Source organism: Manis pentadactyla, chromosome 4, assembly GCF_030020395.1.
Source record: "Manis pentadactyla isolate mManPen7 chromosome 4, mManPen7.hap1, whole genome shotgun sequence".
Lineage (NCBI taxonomy): Eukaryota > Metazoa > Chordata > Mammalia > Pholidota > Manidae > Manis > Manis pentadactyla.
Window position 1 is genome coordinate 54470046 of NC_080022.1, and position 24884 is coordinate 54494929.

A 24884-nucleotide genomic window follows, 5' to 3' on the forward strand; every position below is an offset into this window, starting at 1 on the left:
AAAGGATATTTTGGATATACGTTTTAGGTATGAATTAATTTTCTTAGTCAAAGGCTGGAATCAATATTTTTAATCCTTATGATTATATCCATAATTATTTAAATCAATAAAAGCTATATAAATAATCCTATCCTCAAACCTGTGATCTGAAAAAAATGCATTCATTAAAAAGCTTACGTTTATGCAGTAATCCTTTCAAGCCAAAATACTTTATGAAACCGTCAACTATAATAAAATAATTTGTACTTACATCTATAACAGAATTTCTCAAAAGACTTTAGTTTAATGAATGTTATATTAATTCTCATTATTTCCCATTAAGCAAATTTGTTTTTTTCCACCCATCATATTAGGAAAATGGAATTCAGCTTTCATGTCAAAATATCTACACAATGTTTTAAACAATAGTCATATAGAAGTTATGCTGCCTCAATAATTGTGTCTTTATCATTAGTCACTGTTAAAAGTCTTCAGTGGATTCCTTTTAGCTTCAAAATACAGAACAGTCTCTTTTAGTTTGTACTCAGTGACTTGCTGGGCCTTTAACAAGCCTTTGCAATTCCTTTCACCTCTACAAACCCCTCCACAACAATAAAGACCTTTCTCCAGGTCCTTCGTCTAGGCCCAGAGAGGGAGCCAGCGCGCTGAGCTTAGCGTGCGAAATGGGGTGAGGAGGTGAAGACAGGAAAGTGACAGCTGAGCTAAGATGTGGAAGATGAGCCGTTCAAAATCTCATAGTGAGATTTTGGGTGGAGACGGGGAGCCCGGGCAGCACCATCTGCGATTCCAAGCCCCGTGGCAGCAAGGACATTAGCACATTCACAAACTGAAAATAGGGAGATTAAAAGGCAAATAGTAACGAGGAGATTATTTTTCTTAAATATGAATTTTTTTTGTCAAGAAAATCTAAATAACTATCTAAATAAAATTTTAAAGGCTTTACTATATAAGTATATATTAATGCAGGGAATAACCATTTTACTATCTTTAAGAGAAGCTTAAACTCTGTCTTCAGCATGTTAGGCTCTGAAAGCTCCCCTGTGAACCAGCATGAACGTGGTTTCTAAGTGTTTAGTAGGGCAGGGAAACCACCGGGCTCACCTAGCAAAATGCAGTCTGAACCTGCACCAAATGATCTTTCCCCTTTCCTGAAAATGCCCAACACAAAGGAACCTCTTGGTGTTGTAAACTGAGTCAGGGAATATTTGTGGTTTACGCACAAGTCCTCTGTCTCATGTACGTTCTCTGAAGAAGAGCATCTGACATGACTTTTTTTTATTATTAAAGTATCATTGATATACAATCTTGATGGTTTCACATTCACAGCACAGGGTTTCAACATTAACCATATTATCAAGTCTTACCCCCCCACTGCAGTCACTGTCTGTGAGCGTTGATGTTGTAGAGTCATTACTTGCCTTCTCCATGCTGTACTGCCTTCCCCATGACCTACCTGTATTGTGTGTGCTAATTGTAATGCCCCTTAATGCCCTTCTCCCACCCTCCCCTTCCTTCCTCTGCCACCCCTCCCGTTTGGTAACTGCTAGTCCCTTCTTGGAGTCTGTGAGTCTGCTGAGGTTTTGTTCCTTCAGTTTTGCTTTGTTTATATACCCAAAGTGTGAGGAATTCTTAAGAAACTTATGGTGGGTGTATGAGGGTGTATGTAATACCCTTATTTGTAAGACTGATTTATTTTTTTACCTCTATGAGTATTTGATTTTACAATCTTACAAGATATTCTTTAAGTGTAACTAGATCTCAAGATGCTTAAAGGCTTAATAGGTACACAGATAATACAATTAAGAATAAATCAGTTTTTGGAGTGTAATAGGAATATTGGAAGAGTAAAGAAGAATATAATATCAAAGATTTTACTAATGACAAAAATCTAATCTTCTAAAATTCAATAACTTTTTAAAATGTCTCACTTTCTGCCTTAATTTCCTAAATAAACAAAATATACTTTTTTGGGGAAACATAATACCATATAATTCATGTTATCTTCCCAAAGAGGATAAAGCAAATTTACTATCTGCTCTTTGCTTTCGTATTCATATTATTTTACTCAATTCTCTCATGGGCCTAATAGCCTTCTATTTTCAGATGACACAACTGAGGCTCAGTAGTTTGTCTTGGTCATCCAGCCGGTACATGTAAAAACCTTGTTGAAACCCAGTTCCACTGGACTCAAGCTGATATCCTTGCCATCAATTCCATATTAACAATATATTACGTAGTGTACTTAACAACACTAAATTGTACACTTAATAGTAGTTGAAATAGTAAATTTATCTTGTGTATAGTTTAACACAATAAAAAAATGGGCAAAGGATCTAAATAGAGATTTCTCCAAAGATATGCAAATGGTCAATAAGCACAAACATATATATGTGCAACATCATTAGCCATTAGGGAAATGCAAGAAACCACTTTATACTAGCTAGGATGGCTATAATCAAAGAGATAGTAAGTATTGATGAGAATGTGGAGAAACTGGAACTCATACACTGCCAGTGGGAATGTAAAATGGTACAACCCCTTTTGGAAAATAGTCTGGCAGTTGTTCAGCAGTTAAACATAGAATTACCATATGATCCAACAATGCCTGGGTATATAGTTTTATAACAATTGCTAGATATATATACAATAGAAATGAAATCGTATATCCACCCAGAAACTTGTACATGAATATTCATAGCAGCATTATTCATAATAGTCAAACATGGAAAAACCCAAATATCCATAAAATGATGAGTAGATAAGCAAAATGTGGTTTAGCCAATACTAAAATGAAAGGACACAAATAAACAAGCAAAAACCCCACAATGTATTGCAAAGGTAACCACGGGAGCTCATTGTTTTTAAAAACAAATCAATTACCAGTGTTTTTTGAAAGGAAGTAATAATTTTTTATGTAAAGTATTTCCCCTCATTTGTTCTCCAAATTCAGATTATTTTGAACACCGTTTTTTATGAAAGTAATCTATACCTATAATTCCTACACATCCAACCTGATTTCTAAAATTAATCCCTTCTACTTTTTAAGCCATCATTCTCCTTCCCTTTGGTTTATAATAAATCTAAATCCACACTAAGCCTGTAAGCATACAAATCAAAGATGTTTTTAAAAGCCAGTATTTTGAGATCCTTCTAAAGAAAAAAGTCAAGGTAAAACATCTGTTTAAAATTACAGTATGTCAGACATTGCTAATAATAGGCTGATACCTCATGCAATTAAAAATAATTCTCCCTTATAATTTTCCCTTGATTTTCTTTTGTATATTCTACTTCCTTTTACCCTTTAAAATTATTTTTAAGGCAATATAAAAACATAAAATGGAATAATGTAAAAATACCTATGTACTGACAGTATCTTAAGATGTTCTCATATTTGCTTCATATTTTTTAATTAATAGAAACTACAGGTGAATTTGTCTGCCTGTTCCCCTCACCAGTGTTGGGCCCTCCCTCCCTCCCTCTGGCACCCACTTTCAAAAATATAGTATATATTTGTCTAGCTTGTGCTTTCATGCTTTCCTACACCTGCAATGAACAGTAATACTTTTGGTTACTATTAATATACCTTCCATATCATTCCAAAAAGTTAATTTTTCCTCAGCATTGTTTTTTGAGGTATTACCATGTTGATATAATTCATGTAGTTCACTCATTTGGCCTGGTCTCAGTAGTATTCTCTGTACCACAATTCATATGTCCTTTCCCCTACTGATGGATATTTAAGTTGTTTGAAAACTTTTTTGTATTTATTACAAACAATGCTGCAGAAAGAATGTTAGTATAGGTCTCTTTTTTCTCTAGGGCTATATGCTCTGATATGTCCCATTTTTAAAAAAGAGTTTTTACATTACCATATAACCAGTGTGCATGGTTAAATAGTATGCATGAACATTTACTGAAAGTATAATGTCCTCCCGTACCTCTCTTTACCCTTAGTCTTGCTCTCCAAATACCATTACTTTAACCTGGTTTGCTTTAAATATTCTGGCAGGTCACCTTTGTATTTCTAAAAATAATGTGCTTATGCCACTATGATATGTGAAATGTCGACATTGTCTATTGGTTTTTGGCTATAATGAGGATTTACTTGTACATATACTTACAATACTTACACCCCCTTCTCCTTCCCATGCTCCCCACTTTCTTCAATACTTCAGTAATCACCCTGCAAGCTCAGTAAATCTTAAAGTCCATTCTTATTCTATCAAATAGACTATTCTTAGAGATCCTCTCCCCATTTTTCTTTTCTAACGAAATAAAGACATTAGCATCTTACCCTCCTTCCATTTCTCCCTCCACTTCCCAATCTCTGTAACTTTACACTTTTACTTAAGTCAGGGTTGATTACGTGTTCTGTGCTATAATTTGTCTATGGGTTCATTTAAAAAAAAAAGCAAATCAACAAACTGCATTTACTTTGCTATGAGTATGTGAATATTGTTCCTTGCAGAACAAGTAATATACTGTGATTACACCTTCTGGCGGTTCCGATGTCACAGGATAATATTTTTTTAAAAAGATATTAGAACCATTCCACGTGTTGATCAAAATTGTGCCAAATTTTAGTTGGCTTCATTTTTAGTTGTTCTTTATTTTTGTTGTTTTGTTTTTACTAGAGCTCCTAATCTCTTCTTTAAAATTTCTTTAACCTCTGTGTGCTGCTTTTATGTAGGCTTCTTCACTTGGAGGTGTTTTTCCAATCTACTCTGCCATGAAAACCTCTATCTTCCTACTTCAATCTGGATTAGGATTTTTCTAAAAGTGTTTACAAGCCATCGCTTTGAATATCCCCTTAACTGGTTTCTAGGGATACTGTTTCCTAGATTCCTTTTCTTCCTCTTTTTTTATTAACTTCATCCTTAAATAACTTCCTAAGAAATGCTGTGTGCTAAGGCAGAGTCTCTGCAAGCCTGAAATTCTTGTTATTTTGCCTTGATTGATAGTTTGATGGAGTATCAATTTCTAGGTTGAACAAGCCTTGCAAATACAACTTCGAGACAATTCCTTCCTTATCATCTAGCACATAATACTGCTTCTGAGAATTCAGATGTCATTCTGATTTTTACTCCTCATTGTTTACTTGGAATTTTATCACTTTTAAAATATTCTCCTTATTTTTGAAGTTGTAAAACTTCAGTGATACGTTACAGTGGTTCTTTTTCATTTAACTTGTTTATCATTTGAAAACACTTTCAATTCCATGTCTCCTCTCAGCTGTAAGTAATTATATTATTTCTTTGATAATTTCCTCTCTCTTGTTTCTTTGGTTCTTTCTAGAATCTGTATTTGTTAGATGTTGGGCCCTCTGCATAGATCTCTGTATTTCTTATCTCTTTAATATATTCTGTTTCTTTGTCTTTTTGTTTTACAGTTGAGACCTTGCTATGCCCTCTTCTTTCAGTACTTCTATTGAATTTTTATTTACTATTTTATTTGTAAGTTTCCAAAGTATTCTTTTGCAGAGTATTTTGTTCTGGTTTTAGGCATGCAATATTTTCTTAAATCTTACTGGAAATGCCAATTAGAGGATCAGTGTTTTTTTTTTTTTTTTTAAATAATTATTATTTATTGAAGGGTAGTTGACGCACAGTATTACATTACATTAGTTTCAAGTGTACAACACAGTGGTAGAACATTTATATACATAATTCTAGATTCCAGCTATCACCCTACCAAGCTGTTACAATAACTTGACTATATTCCTTATGCTATACATTATATCCTGGTTACTTATTTATTTTACCATTGGAAGTCTGTCCTTTTTTTTTTTTTTTTTTTTTTTTTGTGAGGGCATCTCTCATATTTATTGATCAAATGGTTGTTAACGACAATAAAATTCTGTATAGGGGAGTCAGTGCTAAATGCACAATCATTAATCCACCCCAAGCCTAATTTTCGTCAGTCTCCAATCTTCTGAGGCATAACAAACAAGTTCTTACATGGAGAACAAATTCTTACATAATGAATAAGTTACATAGTGAACAGTACAAGGGCAGTCATCACAGAAACTTTCGGTTTTGCTCATGCATTATGAACTCTAAACGGTCAGTTCAAATATGAATACTCATTTGGTTTTTATACTTGATTTATATGTGGATACCACATTTCTCTCTTTATTATTATTATTTTTAATAAAATGCTGAAGTGGTAGGTAGATACAAGATAAAGGTAGAAAACATAGTTTAGTGTTGTAAGAGAGCAAATGTAGATGATCAGGTGTGTGCCTGTAGACTATGTGTTAATCCAAGCTAGACAAGGGCAATAAAACATCCACGTATGCAGAAGATTTCTCTCAGAACAGGGGGGGTGAGGTTCTAAGCCTCACCTCTGTTGATCCCCAATTTCTCACCTGATGGCCCCCCTGCGACTGTGCTTGTCTTAGGTTGTTCCTCCCTTGAGGAATCTTACCCGTCTCTGGCTAACCAGTCATCTTCCGGGGCCATACAGGGAAATGTGAAGTTGGTAAGTGAGAGGGAAGCCTTATTGTTTGAAAAGGTTAGCTTTTTACTTCTTTGCATATTTATGCCCTGTGGCTTCTATGCCCAGCATTTGTCTTGAGGTATCTTTACCACTTGGAAGAATTATGATACTCGGTAAATTTGATATGAGGCACGAATTCTATTTAAGGGTTGTAATTAGGAAGGAAGAAGAAAAGCTATAGACGTAGCAGGCGGAAGAAAACATGGGAAGATTGATTATTTCTTTGACATATCTTCTTGTAGAGTAACTTCAGCATATATAGGTTTTAAGCTACTACTTAAATTGCGCACACACATTAACATAATAGGAGTATAGTTACATAACCAAAGCATATCTGTAATTACCAGCCATCTCCAGTGAAACCAAGAAAACCAGTTAGGCACCTTAGGCATTTGTAAGAACTTATCTATGATATGGTGGATATTGTCCAACTGAACTTGAACAGTCTGAGAGAAATCAGACAAATTAAAACAACCCATTCCTGGGGAATGTTCACCTCCCTTATGTTCTTTTAACAGCAAATAGTCTGTAGTTGTAAGATTTTGGAGCGCTACAATTTGCACTTCTCCTAATTCTTGGTTGAGTTCCAACAGTATAGATCCAGTCAAATTTGTTGTTTTACTGTATGCACAGGCCAGCTTAGATAACTCCTTCCTCATTCCCATGGCAAGTCCAGGAACTGGTGGGATGAGTGCATCTACAGCTGTAGCAGTGCATGGATCTTTGTTGGGGTTTTTTGATGATCATCTTCTGTCATGAGTCTTCCTGAGAGTGCAGATGTTGGAAGTTCTTTTTCATATTGTATCTTAGTTCATTATCGGGGTAGCCCAATTAGGCTTTGATCCTCTGTATAAACACGAACAGACCCTTTGCCTACACTTTTATATGCCCTTTATACCCTTGTGTAGAACTCATTGGAGGTTACCACACAGGAACTGCCCTTTTTTTTTTTTTTTTTTTGCTTTTTTTTTGGTATCACTAATCTACACTTACATGACGAATATTATGTTTACTAGGCTCTCCCCTATACCAGGTCTCCCCTATAAACCCCTTTACAGTCACTGTCCATCAGCATAGCAAAATGTTGTAGAATCACTACTTGCCTTCTCTGTGTTGTACAGCCCTCCCTTTTCTCCTACCCCCCCATGCATGTTAATCTTAATACCCCCCTACTTCTCCCGCCCTTATCCCTCCCTACCCACCCATCCTCCCCAGTCCCTTTCCCTTTGGTACCTGTTAGTCCATTCTTGAGTTCTGTGATTCTGCTGCTGTTTTGTTCCTTCAGTTTTTCCTTTGTTCTTATATTCCACAGATGAGTGAAATCATTTGGTATTTCTCTTTCTCTGCTTGGCTTGTTTCACTGAGCATAATACCCTCCAGCTCCATCCATGTTGCTGCAAATGGTTGGATTTGCCCTTTTCTTATGGCTGAGTAGTATTCCATTGTGTATATGTACCACATCTTCTTTATCCATTCATCTATTGATGGACATTTAGGTTGCTTCCAATTCTTGGCTATTGTAAATAGTGCTGCAATAAACATAGGGGTGCATCTGTCTTTCTCAAACTTGATTGCTCTATTCTTAGGGTAAATTCCTAGGAGTGGAATTCCTGGGTCAAATGGTAAGTCTGTTTTGAGCATTTTGATGTACCTCCATACTGCTTTCCACAATGGTTGAACTAACTTACATTCCCACCAGCAGTGCAGGAGGGTTCCCCTTTCTCCACAGCCTCGCCAACATTTGTTGTTGTTTGTCTTTTGGATGCCAGCCATCCTTACTGGTGTGAGGTGATACCTCATTGTAGTTTTAATTTGCATTTCTCTGATAATTAGCGATGTGGAGCATCTTTTCATGTGTCTGTTGGCCATCTGTATTTCTTTTTTGGAGAACTGTCTGTTCAGTTCCTCTGCCCATTTTTTAATTGGGTTATTTGTTTTTTGTTTGTTGAGGCGTGTGAGCTCTTTATATATTCTGGACGTCAAGCCTTTATCGGATGTGTCATTTTCAAATATATTCTCCCATACTGTAGGGATCCTTCTTGTTCTATTGATGGTGTCTTTTGCTGTACAGAAGCTTTTCAGCTTAATAGAGTCCCACTTACTCATTTTTGCTGTTGTTTTCCTTGCCCAGGGAGATATGTTCAAGAAGAGGTCACTCATGTTTATGTCTAAGAGGTTTGTGCCTATGTTTTCTTCCAAGAGTTTAATGGTTTCATGGCTTACATTCAGGTCTTTGATCCATTTTGAGTTTACTTTTGTATATGGGGTTAGACAATGGTCCAGTTTCATTCTCCTAGATGTAGCTGTCCAGTTTTGCCAGCACCACCTGTTGAAGAGACTGTCATTTCGCCATTGTATGTCCATGGCTCCTTTATCAAATATTAATTGACCATATATGTCTGGGTTAATGTCTGGATTCTCTAGTCTGTTCCATTGGTCTGTGGCTCTGCTCTTGTGCCAGTACCAAATTGTCTTGATTACTATGGCTTTATAGTAGAGCTTGAAGTTGGGGAGTGAGATCCCCCCTACTTTATTCTTCTTTCTCAGGATTGCTTTGGCTATTCGGGGTCTTTGGTGTTTCCATATGAATTTTTGAATTATTTGTTCCAGTTCATTGAAGAATGTTGCTGGTAGTTTCATAGGGATTGCATCAAATCTGTACATTGCTTTGGGCAGGATGGCCATTTTGACGATATTAATTCTTCCTAGCCACGAGCACGGGATGAGTTTCCATCTGTTAGTGTCCCCTTTAATTTCTCTTAAGAGTGACTTGTAGTTTTCAGAGTATAAGTCTTTCACTTCTTTGGTTAGGTTTATTCCTAGGTATTTTATTTTTTTTGATGCAATTGTGAATGGAGTTGTTTTCCTGATTTCTCTTTCTGATGGTTCATTGTTAGTATATAGGAACGCCACAGATTTCTGTGTGTTGATTTTGTATCCTGCAACTTTGCTGTATTCCGATATCAGTTCTAGTAGTTTTGGGGTGGAGTCTTTAGGGTTTTTTATGTACAGTATCATGTCATCTGCAAATAGTGACAGTTTAACTTCTTCTTTCCCAATCTGGATTCCTTGTATTTCTTTATTTTGTCTGATTGCCGTGGCTAGGACCTCCAGTACTATGTTAAATAACAGTGGAGAGAGTGGGCATCCCTGTCTAGTTCCCGATCTCAGAGGAAATGCTTTCAGCTTCTCGCTGTTCAATATAATGTTGGCTGTGGGTTTATCATAGATGGCCTTTATTATGTTGAGGTACTTGCCCTCTATTCCCATTTTGCTGAGAGTTTTAACATGAATGGATGTTGAACTTTGTCAAATGCTTTTTCAGCATCTATGGAGATGATCATGTGGTTTTTGTCTTTCTTTTTGTTGATGTGGTGGATGATGTTAATGGACTTTCGAATGTTGTACCATCCTTGCATCCCTGGGATGAATCCCACTTGGTCATGGTGTATGATCCTTTTGATGTATTTTTGAATTCGGTTTGCTAGTATTTTGTTGTGTATTTTTGCATCTACATTCATCAGGGATATTGGTCTGTAGTTTTCTTTTTTGGTGGGGTCTTTGCCTGGTTTTGGTATTAGGGTGATGTTAGCTTGATAGAATGAGTTTGGGAGTATCCCCTCCTCCTCTATTTTTTGGAAAACTTTAAGGAGCATGGGTATTATGTCTTCCCTGTATGTCTGATAAAATTCCGAGGTAAATCCATCTGGCCCGGGGGTTTTGTTCTTTGGTAGTTTTTTGATTACCGCTTCAATTTCGTTGCTGGTAATTGGTCTGTTTAGATTTTCTGTTTCTTCCTGGGTCAATCTTGGAAGGTTATATTTTTCTAGGAAGTTGTCCATTTCTCCTAGGTTTCCCAGCTTGTTAGCATATAGGTTTTCATAGTATTCTCCAATAATTCTTTGCATTTCCGTGGGGTCCGTCGTGATTTTTCCTTTCTCGTTTCTGATACTGTTGATTTGTGTTGACTCTCTTTTCCTCTTAATAAGTCTGGCTAGAGGCTTATCTATTTTGTTTATTTTCTCGAAGAACCAGCTCTTGGTTTCATTGATTTTTGCTATTGTTTTATTCTTCTCAATTTTATTTATTTCTTCTCTGAGCTTTATTATGTCCCTCCTTCTGCTGACCTTAGGCCTCATCTGTTCTTCTTTTTCCAATTTCGATAATTGTGACATTAGACCGTTCATTTGGGATTGCTCTTCCTTTTTTAAATATGCTTGGATTGCTATATACTTTCCTCTTAAGACTGCTTTTGCTGTGTCCCACAGAAGTTGGGGCTTAGTGTTGTTGCTGTCATTTGTTTCCATATATTGCTGGATCTCCATTTTGATTTGGTCATTGATCCATTGATTATTTAGGAGCGTGTTGTTAAGCCTCCATGTGTTTGTGAGCCTCTTTGCTTTCTTTGTACAGTTTATTTCTAGTTTTATGCCTTTGTGGTCTGAAAAGTTGGTTGGTAGGATTTCAATCTTTTGGAATTTTCTGAGGCTCTTTTTGTGGCCTAGTATGTGGTCTATTCTGGAGAATGTTCCATGTGCACTTGAGAAGAATGTATATCCCGCTGCTTTTGGATGTAGAGTTCGATAGATGTCTATTAGGTCCATCTGCTCTACTGTGTTGTTCAGTGCTTCCGTGTCCTTACTTATTTTCTGCCCAGTGGATCTATCCTTTGGGGTGAGTGGTGTGTTGAAGTCTCCTAGAATGAATGCATTGCAGTCTATATCCCCCTTTAGTTCTGTTAGTATTTGTTTCACATATGCTGGTGCTCCTGTGTTGGGTGCATATATATTTATAATGGTTATATCCTCTTGTTTGACTGAGCCCTTTATCATTATGTAGTGTCCTTCTTTATCTCTTGTTACTTTCTTTGTTTTGAAGTCTATTTTGTCTGATATTAGTACTGCAACCCCTGCTTTCTTCTCGCTGTTGTTTGCTTGAAATACGTTTTTCCATCCCTTGACTTTCAGTCTGTACATGTCTTTGGGTTTGAGGTGAGTTTCTTGTAAGCAGCATATAGATGGGTCTTGCTTTTTTATCCATTCTATTACTCTGTGTCTTTTGATTGGTGCTTTCAACCCATTAACATTTAGGGTGACTATTGAAAGATATGTACTTATTGCCATTGCAGGCTTTAAATTCGTGGTTACCAAAGGTTCAAGGTTAGCCTCTTTAGTATCTTACTGCCTAACTTAGCTCGCTTATTGAACTGTTATATACACTGTCTGGAGATTCTTTTCTTCTCTCCCTTCTTATTCCTCCTCCTCGATTCTTCATATGTTGGGTGTTTTGTGCTGTGCTCTTTCTAGGAGTGCTCCCATCTAGAGCAGTCCCTGTAAGATGTTCTGTAGAGGTGGTTTGTGGAAAGCAAATTCCCTCAGCTTTTGTTTGTCTGGGAATTGTTTAATCCCACCGTCATATTTGAATGATAGTCGTGCTGGATACAGTATCCTTGGTTCAAGGCCCTTCTGTTTCATTGTATTAAATATATCATGCCATTCTCTTCTGGCCTGTAGGGTTTCTGTTGAGAAATCTGACGTTAGCCTGATGGGTTTCCCTTTATAGGTGACCTTTTTCTCTCTAGCTGCCTTTAACACTCTTTCCTTGTCCTTGATCTTTGCCATTTTAATTATTATGTGTCTTGGTGTTGCCCTTCTTGGATCCTTTCTGTTGTGGGTTCTGTGTATTTCCGTGGTCTGTTCGATTACTTCCTCCCCCAGTGTGGGGAAGTTTTCAGCAATTATTTCTTCTAAGATACTTTCCATCTCTTTTCCTCTCTCTTCTTCTTCTGGGACCCGTATAATACGGATATTGTTCCTTTTGGATTGGTCACACAGTTCTCTTAACATTGTTTCATTCCTGGAGATCCTTTTGTCTCTCTCTATGTCAGCTTCTATGCGTTCCTGTTCTCTGATTTCAATTCCATCAATGGCCTCTTGCATCCTATCCATTCTGCTTATAAACCCTTCCAGAGTTTGTTTCATTTCTGCGATCTCCTTTCTGGCATCTGTGATCTCCTTCCGGACTTCATCCCATTTCTCTTGCGTATTTCTCTGCATCTCTGTCAGCATGTTTATGATTCTTATTTTGAATTCTTTTTCAGGAAGACTGGTTATGTCTGTCTCCTTCTCTGGTGTTGTCTCTGTGATCTTAGTCTGCCTGTAGCTTTGCCTTTTCATGGTGATAGGAATAGTTTGCAGAGCTGGGACGAGTGACGGCTGGAAGGACTTCCTTTCTTGTTGGTTTGTGGCCCTCCTCTCCTGGGAGAACAGCGGCCTCTAGTGGCTTGTGCTGCGCAGCTGCGCGCAGACAGGGTTTCTGCTTCCTGCCCGGCTGCTATGGAGTTAATCTCTGCTGTTGCTGTGGGCGTGGCCTGGCTCGGGCAGCTACTCCAAAATGGTGGAGTCGTGTTGGAGCAGGAGCTGCTGGGAGGCTATTTATCTCCGTAAGGGGCCTCCCTGCTCCCTGCAGCCCAGGGGTTAGGGTGCCCAGAGATCCCGGATTCCCTACCTCTGGATTAAGTGACCCGCCCTGCCCCTTTAAGACTTCCAAAAAGCACCCGCCAAAACAAAACAACGCCCACCAAAAAAAAAAAAAGAAAAAAAAATTTTTTAATTAAAAAAAAAAAAGTTTTTAATTAAAAAAAAAAAAAAAAAAAGGTGGTCGTTCGTTTTTCTTTATTCTCTGGTGCCAGCCTCAGGCCTCTGCTCACCAGTCTTTCTGCCCTGTTTCCCTAGTATTGGGGTCCCTATCCCCTTAAGACTGCCAAAAAGCGCTCGCCAAAACAAAACAGCAAAAAAGCAAAAAAAAATGGTCGCGCGCTTTTCTTATGTCCTCTGTCTCCCGGCCTCCAGTGCCTGCTCACTGTTCTTGCTGCCCTGTTTTCCTAGTATCGAGCGCCCTGCACTCTGGCCCGGATGGCTGGGGCTGGGTGTTCGGCAGCCCTGGGCTCCGTCTCCCTCCCGCTCTGCCTGCTCTTCTCCCGCCGGGAGCTGGGGGGAGGGGCGCTCGGCTCCCGCGGGGCCGGGGCTTGTATCTTACCCCCTTCGCGAGGCACTGGGTTCTCTCAGGTGCGGATGTGGTCTGGATATTGTCCTGTGTCCTCTGGTCTTTATTCTAGGAAGGGTTGTCTTTGTTATATTTTCATAGATATATGTTGTTTTGGGAGGAGATTTCCGCTGCTCTACTCACGCCGCCATCTTCCGCCCCTCTATCTGTTTTTGTTTTAAAAATCCTCTTCTATTCCCTGGATTTTCTGTTTTTGTTCACGTCCTGTTTTCCTCTAGTTTGTCTTGGTCCTTTTTTTTTTTTTAAATCTCAGACTTTCCCCAGATATCTAGAATCCTTTGTTTCCCCTTTCATGTTTAAGAGTGAAATAGTAGACAGGCTGACTGGGAGCCCAGGGCACAGAGGCAGGCAGGGGTTGTTGCCCAGGCTCTGGCTCAATGACGGTAGATGTACTCATAGACAGGAATGCCACACAAACCACCCCCCACCCGCCATGGCTGCTCCATTCCACCTCAGATATTTCCTTAGTTGTTTTTGAGAACAAAAGTTGAGTTTGGGTGTGGAAACAAAAAAAAGTTCCTAGATTCCTCACCTGCCTCCAGGCCTTCCTGGAGTTCAACATCCCTCAGATTCCCAGGACATAATACTTACAGGTCTGAGGCAGAGCATCCCTGAAATTGCTAGAATGGGCCTTGCAGAAGAATGAAAGAGCTGGTGCAGTTCTGAGTTAGAAGTTCTGTCTAGGAGTGTACATTACTAGGCTTACAAATGTATATTTCACTCCCCTAAAATATGACTACAGTTTTGTTTATTTTCTTGTTCTTCATATTTATATATATGTCCTTTGACTATGAGAAACCAGAAGGGAGAATGAATGAATTGGCTCAAACTATCACAGAGAGTAGAAAAAACTAAATAAAGAACATGTTCTCCTGCCTGTTTGTGTTTAGAATATCTTTCCATCTTCCATTATGTTATAGAAAGATTATTGGACTGGAAAAGAAATCTAAGTATCCTCACCCTATTCTAATTACTGTGTAACTTTAAACCTCAGTTGCTTTATCTAGAGAAAGGGAGAGATGTAGACCAGATGATTTCTTGGATTTTTTTTAGATTAAGAAATCATGATAATGATTCTATCCTTCTATTGTTTGCGATTTCAGAGCACCCTTAAGTTTTTAATATTTGTTTTAACTGCTCTAGTCTTTCACTCCTTCTTGTTTAAAGCTCTCTACTAATTGCTGTGATATTCCTCCAGCCAGCTTTTATTTTTTCTAGTTCTCTCCTTTAATTTAGTCTACTATTCCCCTATAGTTTTCCCTTTTCTGGGGTCATTAAGACTGTCCTAAATGTGGATATTAAGACATGAATTAATAAAGTGAAGAGGCTACCTTAGTTCAGCATTTTACCTTTTCCTAAAAAATGTATTATGGTAATACAACACAAGAATTTATAGTCCAGAACCCATGCTTGACAGAAGATGTTTTGGAAATCTTTTATTTGTTACTTTCTGAGTGATTTTTTTTTATTTTGCTTTCTTATTCTGTTTTATTTTATCTAAACAGAGAACGGACATTCTTTGAAGTCTAATCATGACCACTGCAGATGAGCCCAGTGTACCAACTCCCCAACATTCTATAGAGTATTAGAAGATTTCACATTTTGAAGAAGGGGAGAAAATCTAAAAGAAATTTTGGTTGAACTATTGAGAACTAAACTATGGTGGATCATGGATAATGTTGGCTTAGAATTTAAAATAGATGAGTAAATTTGGGGTGAGGATACAGGTCTGAGTGCAATTCAGTTTGGATGTAAGATTATATTTCAGGTCATTCAAAGTTTAAAAAGTGATATTCATGATAATCTGGCTTTTGCCTTATCATTTGTCTGGGCATGGAACATTAACAGTTATGACTGTTGCCCTTACCAGTTATCTATTTGATATCATCAAATACATGGTAGACAATGTAAACTATGTAAAAAATGCAACTTCTGACACTTAGCTTTGAAAATACAGTGACTTTAATTACAGAATTCAGCAAAAGCATGAGTTTATATTTTTATGTCCAAAACTTTCAATTTTATATATTTTTATAGACACTTCAGCCTATGAACTAATCTATTTGGGTGTTCTTTTGAATGTCTCATAGCTTTTATGTAGATCTAACTTTGGTCAATCTGGGAACTGCCATTTTCAGTAGCCTTGAGAATGGCTTAAGTCCTAATCTCCATTTCAGTTCAAAGAAAGCTAGAAGTCACAGTTTGTGCCGGTCACAGGCCAGTGAAGTTAAAATTCATATCTGGATGACCTGACATATCCAGGTCACACTGACCAGATCAGAAAATACAATAGCCTCCTTGTGAAATTCTTGCCTAAAGTTAATTTATTTACACAGAACCACCCAGGTTCTGGCAGGCAGGGAAGTGGGCAGTGATGCAAAAAGGGAGAGACTCTTTGGAGCTCTAAAAATAGTTCATGGTGTGAATAGGACTTTTCTCCCTAGAAGAAGACCTCCTGTTCTGTCTATGAATTTAGCATACTAGGTGTGCTATGTTGCTCACATTCAAAATAAACCAAAGCCTTTGTTTGATGAGCCCAAATAATAGTCAAATGTAGGCCGTATGTGGGTCACCTACATTTGGGTTTCATTCGTAGTTTTATTTGAATGTAAAAAAAACCCACTAAAAATGAGAAAAAATGTGTCATTTTCTCCCTTTTTTTGCTTTTAATAGATATCATTAGAATATAAAAATCTAAGCATGAAATTATGAAAAGATATTCTTTAATTCCTACTAGCTAAATACATATTTAATATGTTTCCAGGCTGTTCTAAAGTCTCAAAAAAGTAGATGCATATATGATTGAAATTATTTTTTTAATGAACATACTTTTAATAGAGGTTTGTTGACCCATTGATAAAATATACTTCAATAATTTATGAGTATGTAATTTCTCATTATCAGTAAAATCTTCTATTTGAATGAATCTGAAGACTTGTAAATTATTTGATATCAATAATTGGTTACCAACTATGAAGTTTTAGAGGGCATGAAGTATGTCAAACATGTCATTTGAAGAACATATGTGAGTTTGCATGCTGTGGGGTGTTTGTATTTTTTGTTTTTATATTGATACAGATAACTCCTTTATTTGGTAATTTTAATTTCTAAGTTCAATTTTAAGAAATTCAATACATTTTTAGTACTATTAAGAAAAACAATGAACAGACAAATATTTGAAGGAAATCATAAATCTAATTACAGATTTTGTCAGAAAGAAAATAGGCAAAGGAACAGTTTTCTTTTCATTTATTATGTTCATAGAATAACAGAAAACGTTACGTTAAGATGGTATTTGTCTTTATGCAGTATTTTAATATCTATATAAGTCTTTCATTATTATTATATTCAGTGTTTGGTGTAGTATTCTTTTATGACTATAATCACCAATATATTTCATTTAAGAGTTCAAAACTGTGTCAAATGAACTGTGTTTTTATATGGAATATATTTGCTATGAAGAAGAATAGTTGGGTATATTGTTATTTCAGGCAATAAATATGAATTCATTCTATTAGTTTAAAAATTTTTAATTTCAAAAGTTCAATGATATGTATTACATACAAATTGAATGCATTTCCTATAGTGCTTCGGTTGTGTTCATTTTTCCATGTGATGTGTCCACAGTATTCTTTATTTTGCATTTATTTTTCAATGTGTTTACATTGTGTAAGTTGAACTTTTTGCACACAGATTCTTGGCTTGTAGTTGCTTAGCAGGATTTTTTTGTTGTGATGTAACCACCATTCTTATAAAAAATTTGATGTGTATGTGTTTTGTGTCTTGGTCTTCATTCCACATGTCCCATCGTATGTATTTTTATATCAGGTTATTTATGAGGAACAGTAATTAAAAAGTCTGTGGCCATCTCTTTCACCTTCATTGTCTTCAACAAACAGGTATCCTTAGCTCTTGTTTTCTGATAGTCTTAAACAGATATTCAGTATGATGTAAGGCCAGTTAAGGTCTTAACAGTCACTCACAAATATTTTGTCTTCATATCATATCATATGTCATAGAGTAGCTATCTTTGAGTTTGCTCCTTGGATTTTATTTCAGTTTGACATTAAAATTTTCAATTTGTGGATATCTAATTTGCAGTATTAGAAATTCTTCAGAAGACTGCACTTTCTAATTACAATAACGAGTCTTTATTGAGAATTAAGAACTTCCAGACTCTATCTAATTTATTCCTTGCCACAGTGCCATGAAGTAAGTATTAAAGACATTTTTACAGATGAATAAATATAAAGGCAGAGAGGTTAATGCACTTGCCAATGTTCATAGAAATAGAGGGACTCAAACTTACCTCGTCTCATCGCACTTTTTAAACGCTCTGTTATACAGCCTTTCCCTTATGATTTTTGATATACCTGCTTCAGTCCAAAACTAGTTCACTTGTGGTTGACTTATGCCCTTTAATATTAACCTTTCATACTCCCATTTCTGCTATTATGTCATATTGAAGCTAAACTTAATAATAATAACACAACTGAGCATTAAAATATATCTTTTCTTTTAGCCAGAAACGTTTGAGTATCTTTTTACCAAGCATACAGGATCAGTGACATTTGGTCCTCTTCTTTTGGAGCCTGAAACCATTTTAGAAGATATCAGTGTTGATACATCATGGAAAAATAAAGATGACATGCTGCCAGCAACTATGGTCTCTCTACTTTTGACAAGTCCAGATCTTGAAAAGGGTTCTGTTTGTTTTAGTGACCAACGCAGCAGTGCTAACTTCTCTGAGGCTGAGCCCTCTGAGACAACCTGTGTGGAGGAAAGCAGGAGACAGTCCTCTGTTAAATATGCCACCCTGCTCAGCAACTCTAAATCAAGTGAAATTGATGAGAAGCAAGGGCTTATAAATTGCTCAGTCAGCAAATGCTTCTCTCGGAAAAACTCTCTGTGGAGGGATTCTTCCTCTACTAGCTCATGGGAGATAGAAAAGATAGAAACCCAAGCATTTGTAATATTGTCAGATCAGCCTCCCACTATAATTTCACCACACCTTCCATTCTCAGAAGGATTGGGTGAATTTTTGAAACTTGAAGGAAATTTCCCTGAAGAAAATAATGACAAAAGATCTGTTTATTATTTAGGGGTCACCTCAATAAAAAAAAAAGAGAGTGGTGTATTTTTGACGGATGAGTCAGGAGTGTTGTGCCCCTTCCCACCCCACTGTCTGTTCACTGATGTCAGAATCCTCCAGGACAGTTGCTCACACCTTGTAGAAAATAATTTCAATTTAGGAACTCCTGGTCAGAAGACTTTTGTATCCTACGTGCCTCAATTTCAGACTTGCTGTACTCAGACTCAGAAGATAATGGAAAACAAGCTGTGTGACCTTACTGTCTGATTTCATTCAAGAAACACCTCAGTTTATGTTATAATGAATCATGTGAAGTGCAACATATTCCACTATAGTTGTGGATAGGGGAGGGAAAAGAACACTATGAGAATCAAATTTGAAAATGATTTGTTCCACAATCAACAGTATCTGTCCTCACCCAGTGATTAGACCAAAAAAAAGAAAATCTTCAAGAAATGCAGATTGACTCTTTGATGATTCTGTTAAGAAGCTACACTGAGAAGGTCTCCAATGGCTTGTTTCTAGAAACAAGCCCAACAAGTATCTTTTGTGATCATTAGACCTGCATAGAAAGAGCTAATCCTCTGAATTACACCTATGTCTGAAAGACTTTAAACTAATACTTGTGAAACACATAACTGATGTTTCAAGGGTGTGGTTGTTTTACCTTGAGTTTGCACCAATTTACACACACACACACACACACACACACACACACCCCTCATACGCGTCCTTGTACATTTTTAAAGTATGTAGTGTATTTGTATTTTGTGCTGCTAGACACTGTGACTTGAAGATATTTTAATTTGACAAACTTGCCTTGAGCACTCACTTTGTGTAGGTACTCCCACCAAGAGTTGCAGTAAATAGAGGATTTAGCCCTGGTCTAGAGGGTATACTTGTGAAGACTGAGAAGTAAGCCTATCATTATGCATCAAATCTAAGATATGTGCCATAGATTGAAATCACCTACAACCATTATTTTGATGACGACGCAAGCACTTTTGAAAACATAATGTCTGTCTTAACTCTTCTCTACAAAAGATGTTAAAATGGTCGTTTTCTTCACAAAATGTTACTGTATATCATCCTGTAACTGTTGTCTTCCCCATTCCAATTTGCATCTACATTGTTTTTTTCTCATGTACTGAGCATGCTTTATGTAAACCAACCACTGAGCTAGTACTTTCCATTCTTTAACTCAATTAATTATTAAAATAATTGTATGAGACATGTACTGCTATTATGCCCCCTTTAAAGATTAAGTAATTATGTAATTTGCTCAGTGTCACAGTTAGTGGATGATGGAAACAGAATCTAGATTTAAACTCAGATCTTTTTAATGCTAGTGATTACTTTTTTAACCTATAAGTTATATTGCCATCCATAAAAAAACTGACTTGAATAATATTTATTACGTAGAAATATAATGCTTGTTGAAAATTAAGTGAGAATTACACAGGTGTTGTCTTTGCCTTTAAAGACTTTAATGAGTATTTCAGCTTTGCTATGTATAGCAAGAAAACTCAAAGATGGCATATTGAGCAACAAACTAAGAAATCTGCAGAGATAGATGTTCAATGGCAATAAGTAAAAATTTCAAAATCATCAGTATCTTCAAAATAAATATTTTAGTCCTCAGAAATAGCCTGTGGGTTACTAAACATCGCCAGCTTCACACTTAGATTGAGAAAAGATTCTACAGATTTTACTATTAACCCTAAATAAAGCCCTACACCCTATCTCTATTCCAGTGTGACCATAAGAAATGAGCAGTTGTAAATAATGACAAAGATCTTAGACTCCAATTGATATTTTTTCACACTTCATGATCATTTGCCAATTAGAAATCAATAAAGCTGTTTGAAGTCATAAGTATTGTTGAGATAGCTCAGGATCTCATGTATCCAACTGATGACTCTTAGGAGAAAGGTATAGGACCATTATCAACTCACTGAGCAATTAGTGTGGTATGAAAGCCTTAGTCCTCTGCAAAAATAAATTGAGAAAAAAATTTTTTCAGCAACTTTTAAGTGGTTTACAGATTCAGAAACAAATTATTGCATGTATAGACATTTTGGTAAAATTAACCATTGTTTTTAATACTGCTCATAGAATATAGACATTTGAGGGTATAGTTTAGAACAGAGAGAAAATTACATTTTGCCTCACTTTGTAGATAATAACAAACACTGAGCATGTCCACCGAGGCACAGCATTCTCCTGTGGTCTGGGACCCAGAACAATAGGGACAAAAAAACCTGATGTTTTCTTTCCCACTGGCCCAAGGTTTCACCCTGCTGCTTGTACGTGCTATAGTGAATTCAGAAGTCCCAGGACCATTGTGTGCTACAGGCCTGAGTTAAAGGAATTTAGGGACAGAACATTAACCTGAGATCATTGATAGCATCATGGTGCAGCTTCTCTTTCAAAAACAAACAAAAACATTTCAGAAATTTGACATTTCAAAGGACTTTGTTTCATGGAGAGGGTTGAAACGGTGCAGCTGGGCCTATTGGTATGTACAGACTTAGATCATATTTATTGTCAGTGTGCTAGGGCTCTGATTTTCCCTTTTGAAAGTTTATTTCACTATATATTGCTATGTAATATTGGGTCTTTATGAAATTAACTGCCATTAGATAGTGGATTTTCATAAAAATTTAGGAAAAAATTTAGAATGCTGTGTGTGTCAGCATGGTCAGATAGTCTCCATTTCTTCCCAGAGATTCTATTTTAAAAATGTTAAGGGAGAGAGGAGCTGAAATATGAGTTTGAACTTTTAAATTTAGGGTAAATGTGGAAGGTTGAGTATTTCATTTAAAGGACTGAAATTACAACACAAGCTACTAATCTGTCTCCCTAACTCTGAACTTCATGAAAAGAAACAGAAATAAATAATTGGAGTTATGATTTCAAGTTTAAACAGATTATTTGACAACAAATCATTTGTCAGGGTTAATGAGATCATGGGTTTCCTAGGTTAACACTCCCAAGAACAAAGATGAAGAAAAATCAGTAGGAGGAGGGGTCTCCAGTTGGTGCTCCATGTTCCCGTTCAGAGATGGGCTGCTTGCCTGCTGACAAGAGGAGTAGGAACAGACATTCTTTTATTTTTCAACCTAGTCTCAAGTAGTAAAAGGACTTAGATGACAAGTCCTGAGCCAATGGGTATTCCTGAGACTAGAATAAGGTTTTATGACCCAAAGCATGACATTCTTTCATGTCTTCTCATCCCTTTCCAATAAACCAACTCCCTCTTTCCAAACATCAAACATGTGGCCATATTCCCTTAGGAATATCCGTTTTAACTACTAAAAGCTGAGGGAAGGTAAACTTCAACCACAAATGCACACCAGATCCCACAGCTACCTTGGCTGGCACAGCACACGGCTTGTGGCCCTGGGGCTCCCGTGGGATTCATGGACCACATGCTAAGTGGATCAAGACATACTGCAACCATATGTCACGTAGGCATGGATGCAAAGACCTCTGTCTAAATTATTTCCTGTAGGTTTTAAAAGAAATGTGTTCTACTTTCATCTGTCGATGGTCATTTTAATAAGTTACAAACTCTTCTAAAGTATTCATTGTTGAGAAAACACATTCTCAAATTTCAAAAGACAAAATTTAAATTGCCCACTCTAATATGATTAAAAGAAGCTGCACTGGAGAAAAAAAAATTTAAACATGGTTACCAAAAAAGTATAAAGGACTATTAATAAAGGAAACTAGGTAAGTCAGTAGTTGTATTCCTCTTGAGCAATGAGTTTAAAAACAGTAGAGAACTCACACACCTAATCAGGATGTTGGAGAAGCAACTTAGAATACAAAGGTCTGTATTAGAATTAAGATATTGCTACATGTATTTGAGCATCAAGAGATAGTTTCCATGGGTTTTATATGGAATGAATTATTTTTATACAAAGTTTATCAATATTTATTTTGGAAAGCTGCTGCAGATGTCTATTTTTAAAATTATGCTTAAGATGTATGGCATTAAATTTAATTTTGTGAGGATTTTTGATAGGATATTTTAAATAAATATTCATTCAAAAATCCTGGAATGGAGAAGAATTTAGAAGATATTTAATTTTGTAGTGAAATACTTACACTGTAGATATTGTATTTTTGAAACTTGTCATTAAGGAGTTGGCATGCCATTAGCACTTTCTCTTGAGTCACAATTAGTATGTTAATTAATGTTATAAACTTAAGTGTTGAGATATGCATCACTAATTGTTCTATAAAATTTAATTATCCTATTTCTCCTTAATATCCCTAAAGTCATAAAGAAATGAAATTATGACTGTGACTATTTTCTTTTTTTTAACATTATGAATCATAAGCAATGTGAGAATTTTAAAAATGGAAGTTCAAATAAAATTTTAAGTTATTTCTGGATTGTTTTAGCCATTGTATGATTACTATTTGCAGCAAAGATTTGAAAATATAAAGAAGTTATCCTTATAGTTTATGTAAATAGTTAATATAAAATTTTTACCCATTGTTAGCCTTTGTGTGGTCAAAATCTTACAAATAAAATGCCTTGGAGGGGATTTGAAAACATTTCACATCCAAGAACCTCTCTTTACTGTTGTTACCTTCTCTGGTACCTAATCAATATACTGCTGTCATAGCCACTAGTGATGGAAAATTACTCATTTTAAACACCAAGAAGTCTTGCCTTTAATTCTTTAGTTCCTGAAAGAATCTTGATTCACAGGGATGTGGACATTTATTTTGTCCCTTAGGTTTCTAGCAATTTGAGTTTTGAACACTATTTGAGCCAACATTCAGCTGTGTTCTCTTTCTTGCCTTTTAGTTTTGCAGTGTAGATAGAACAAATACACACAGGAAAAATTTCAAACAGAACAGAGAGATATGAAAATGTTTTAAAAATTATACATAAAAAGAAATAAAATCTAAACAGTAAAAACAAAACAGGTGCTGACCTAGGGAGCACTTTTCACTCCCAGTTGATTTTTTTCTTCTCGACATCACACTCTGCGTTCTTCTGTGGTGCTGATTTTAATTTCAAAAGCTCTCCTGCAGCTGCACTTAACAGGCTTTGAAGCAGGGCCCCATGCAGTAAATGAGCTGCAGCCACAATTCAGAGTTAAGCCTCTGGGAAAGGAGCTTCCTGCAGATAAAACTGATGGGAACTATTAGCAGCTTGATGTAGGCGGAGTCCACCTATGGACAGGTGAACTGCTTGCAATTTCACAGACTGTATTGATAACCTGCAGGAACAAGTGATGGAGAGAAATATATCTATCTCTATGTAAGTACATATGTTTATTTTAAAGATATATTTGTATATTTACACATATACATGTAAAACGACATAAGAGTACATGAAACGAATGCTGATGGCTTGTCTTTATGAAAATCTCTTTAGTAAATATTTTGTCTATAGTCTCAAATCCTCGTATTTCAAGGTGCTGTAATTTCATGAGAGGGTCGTCAGGAAAATTTTGAATCTGTAATGGGTAAATGTTTTTTAGTGAAACTGTGCCAGACTTCACTTAACTCCCCAACGTAGCCAGATGTCCAGCTTCCTGATGCAGGGTCTTTATAGACTTTGCCATTAAAGATACGGCAGTTGGCCAGGGACTTAGACTCTACCTTGTCTGTTTTGCCAATGGGTTTCAGCCCTGGGCAAGTTCACTATGGATTCAATGTGACCAAAGAAATGACAGTAGAACTTTCTTAGGGTGAAAGGGTTATACCCAACTTTATTTCCATGGTGGCAGGTCAATCACTAGAATCCCGTCCACTCAGAGCGAGTCTGCATGCAGCAAGCCAGTCTCTGCCTCTGGGCCTCTCTGCCCACACAGCAATCCTCTGGGCCTCTCTCCTTGATGATGCCACCACTCCAGCCTCTGTTCTGCTCTCCTGCAGCCTTGCAGCATGCCACTGTGTTGCCCAGAGCACTGGGCGGAGCTCTTATATAGAGTCAATAGCAATGCATTGCCCACATGTGTGCAGTGAGCTAGCCAACCAGGGCCAGTTGAGAATCCTGGCCACAGGAACCTTCATTTGATCCACAATGTTTCTTATGTATCACACCCAATATATTCCCACATCCTACTTCTTCTTTCTCCTGAGCATCTTCTAAACCTATCCAGTGTTCAATACCTTCCATCACGGTTCTAGTCCAGGCTTCCATATCTCACTAGATTATGGCAATTGCTTATTTTAGGCATCTGGGTAGACATGTAATGAT

The 24884-nt window shown here is 36.7% G+C and overlaps 1 protein-coding gene across 4 annotated transcripts in view; it reads left to right on the forward strand.

Annotated features, from left to right (window-relative positions):
* LEPR (leptin receptor) overlaps nt 1-18937 on the forward strand; it is a 103059-nt gene extending 84122 nt beyond the window's left edge. For 2 of the 4 annotated variants that reach the window (XM_057500287.1, XM_057500288.1), the window contains exon 19: nt 15069-17351. In XM_057500287.1, the coding sequence (XP_057356270.1) occupies nt 15069-15086 (18 nt within the window). In that variant the 3' untranslated portion in view covers nt 15087-17351. Of the gene's footprint in view, nt 1-1592; nt 1617-5869; nt 5916-8992; nt 9004-15068; nt 17352-18085 lie in introns of those variants that run through there. The other 2 variants (XM_057500289.1, XM_036911324.2) reach the window with 2 other exon arrangements.
* The last annotated feature ends 5947 nt before the right edge of the window (nt 18938-24884 follow it).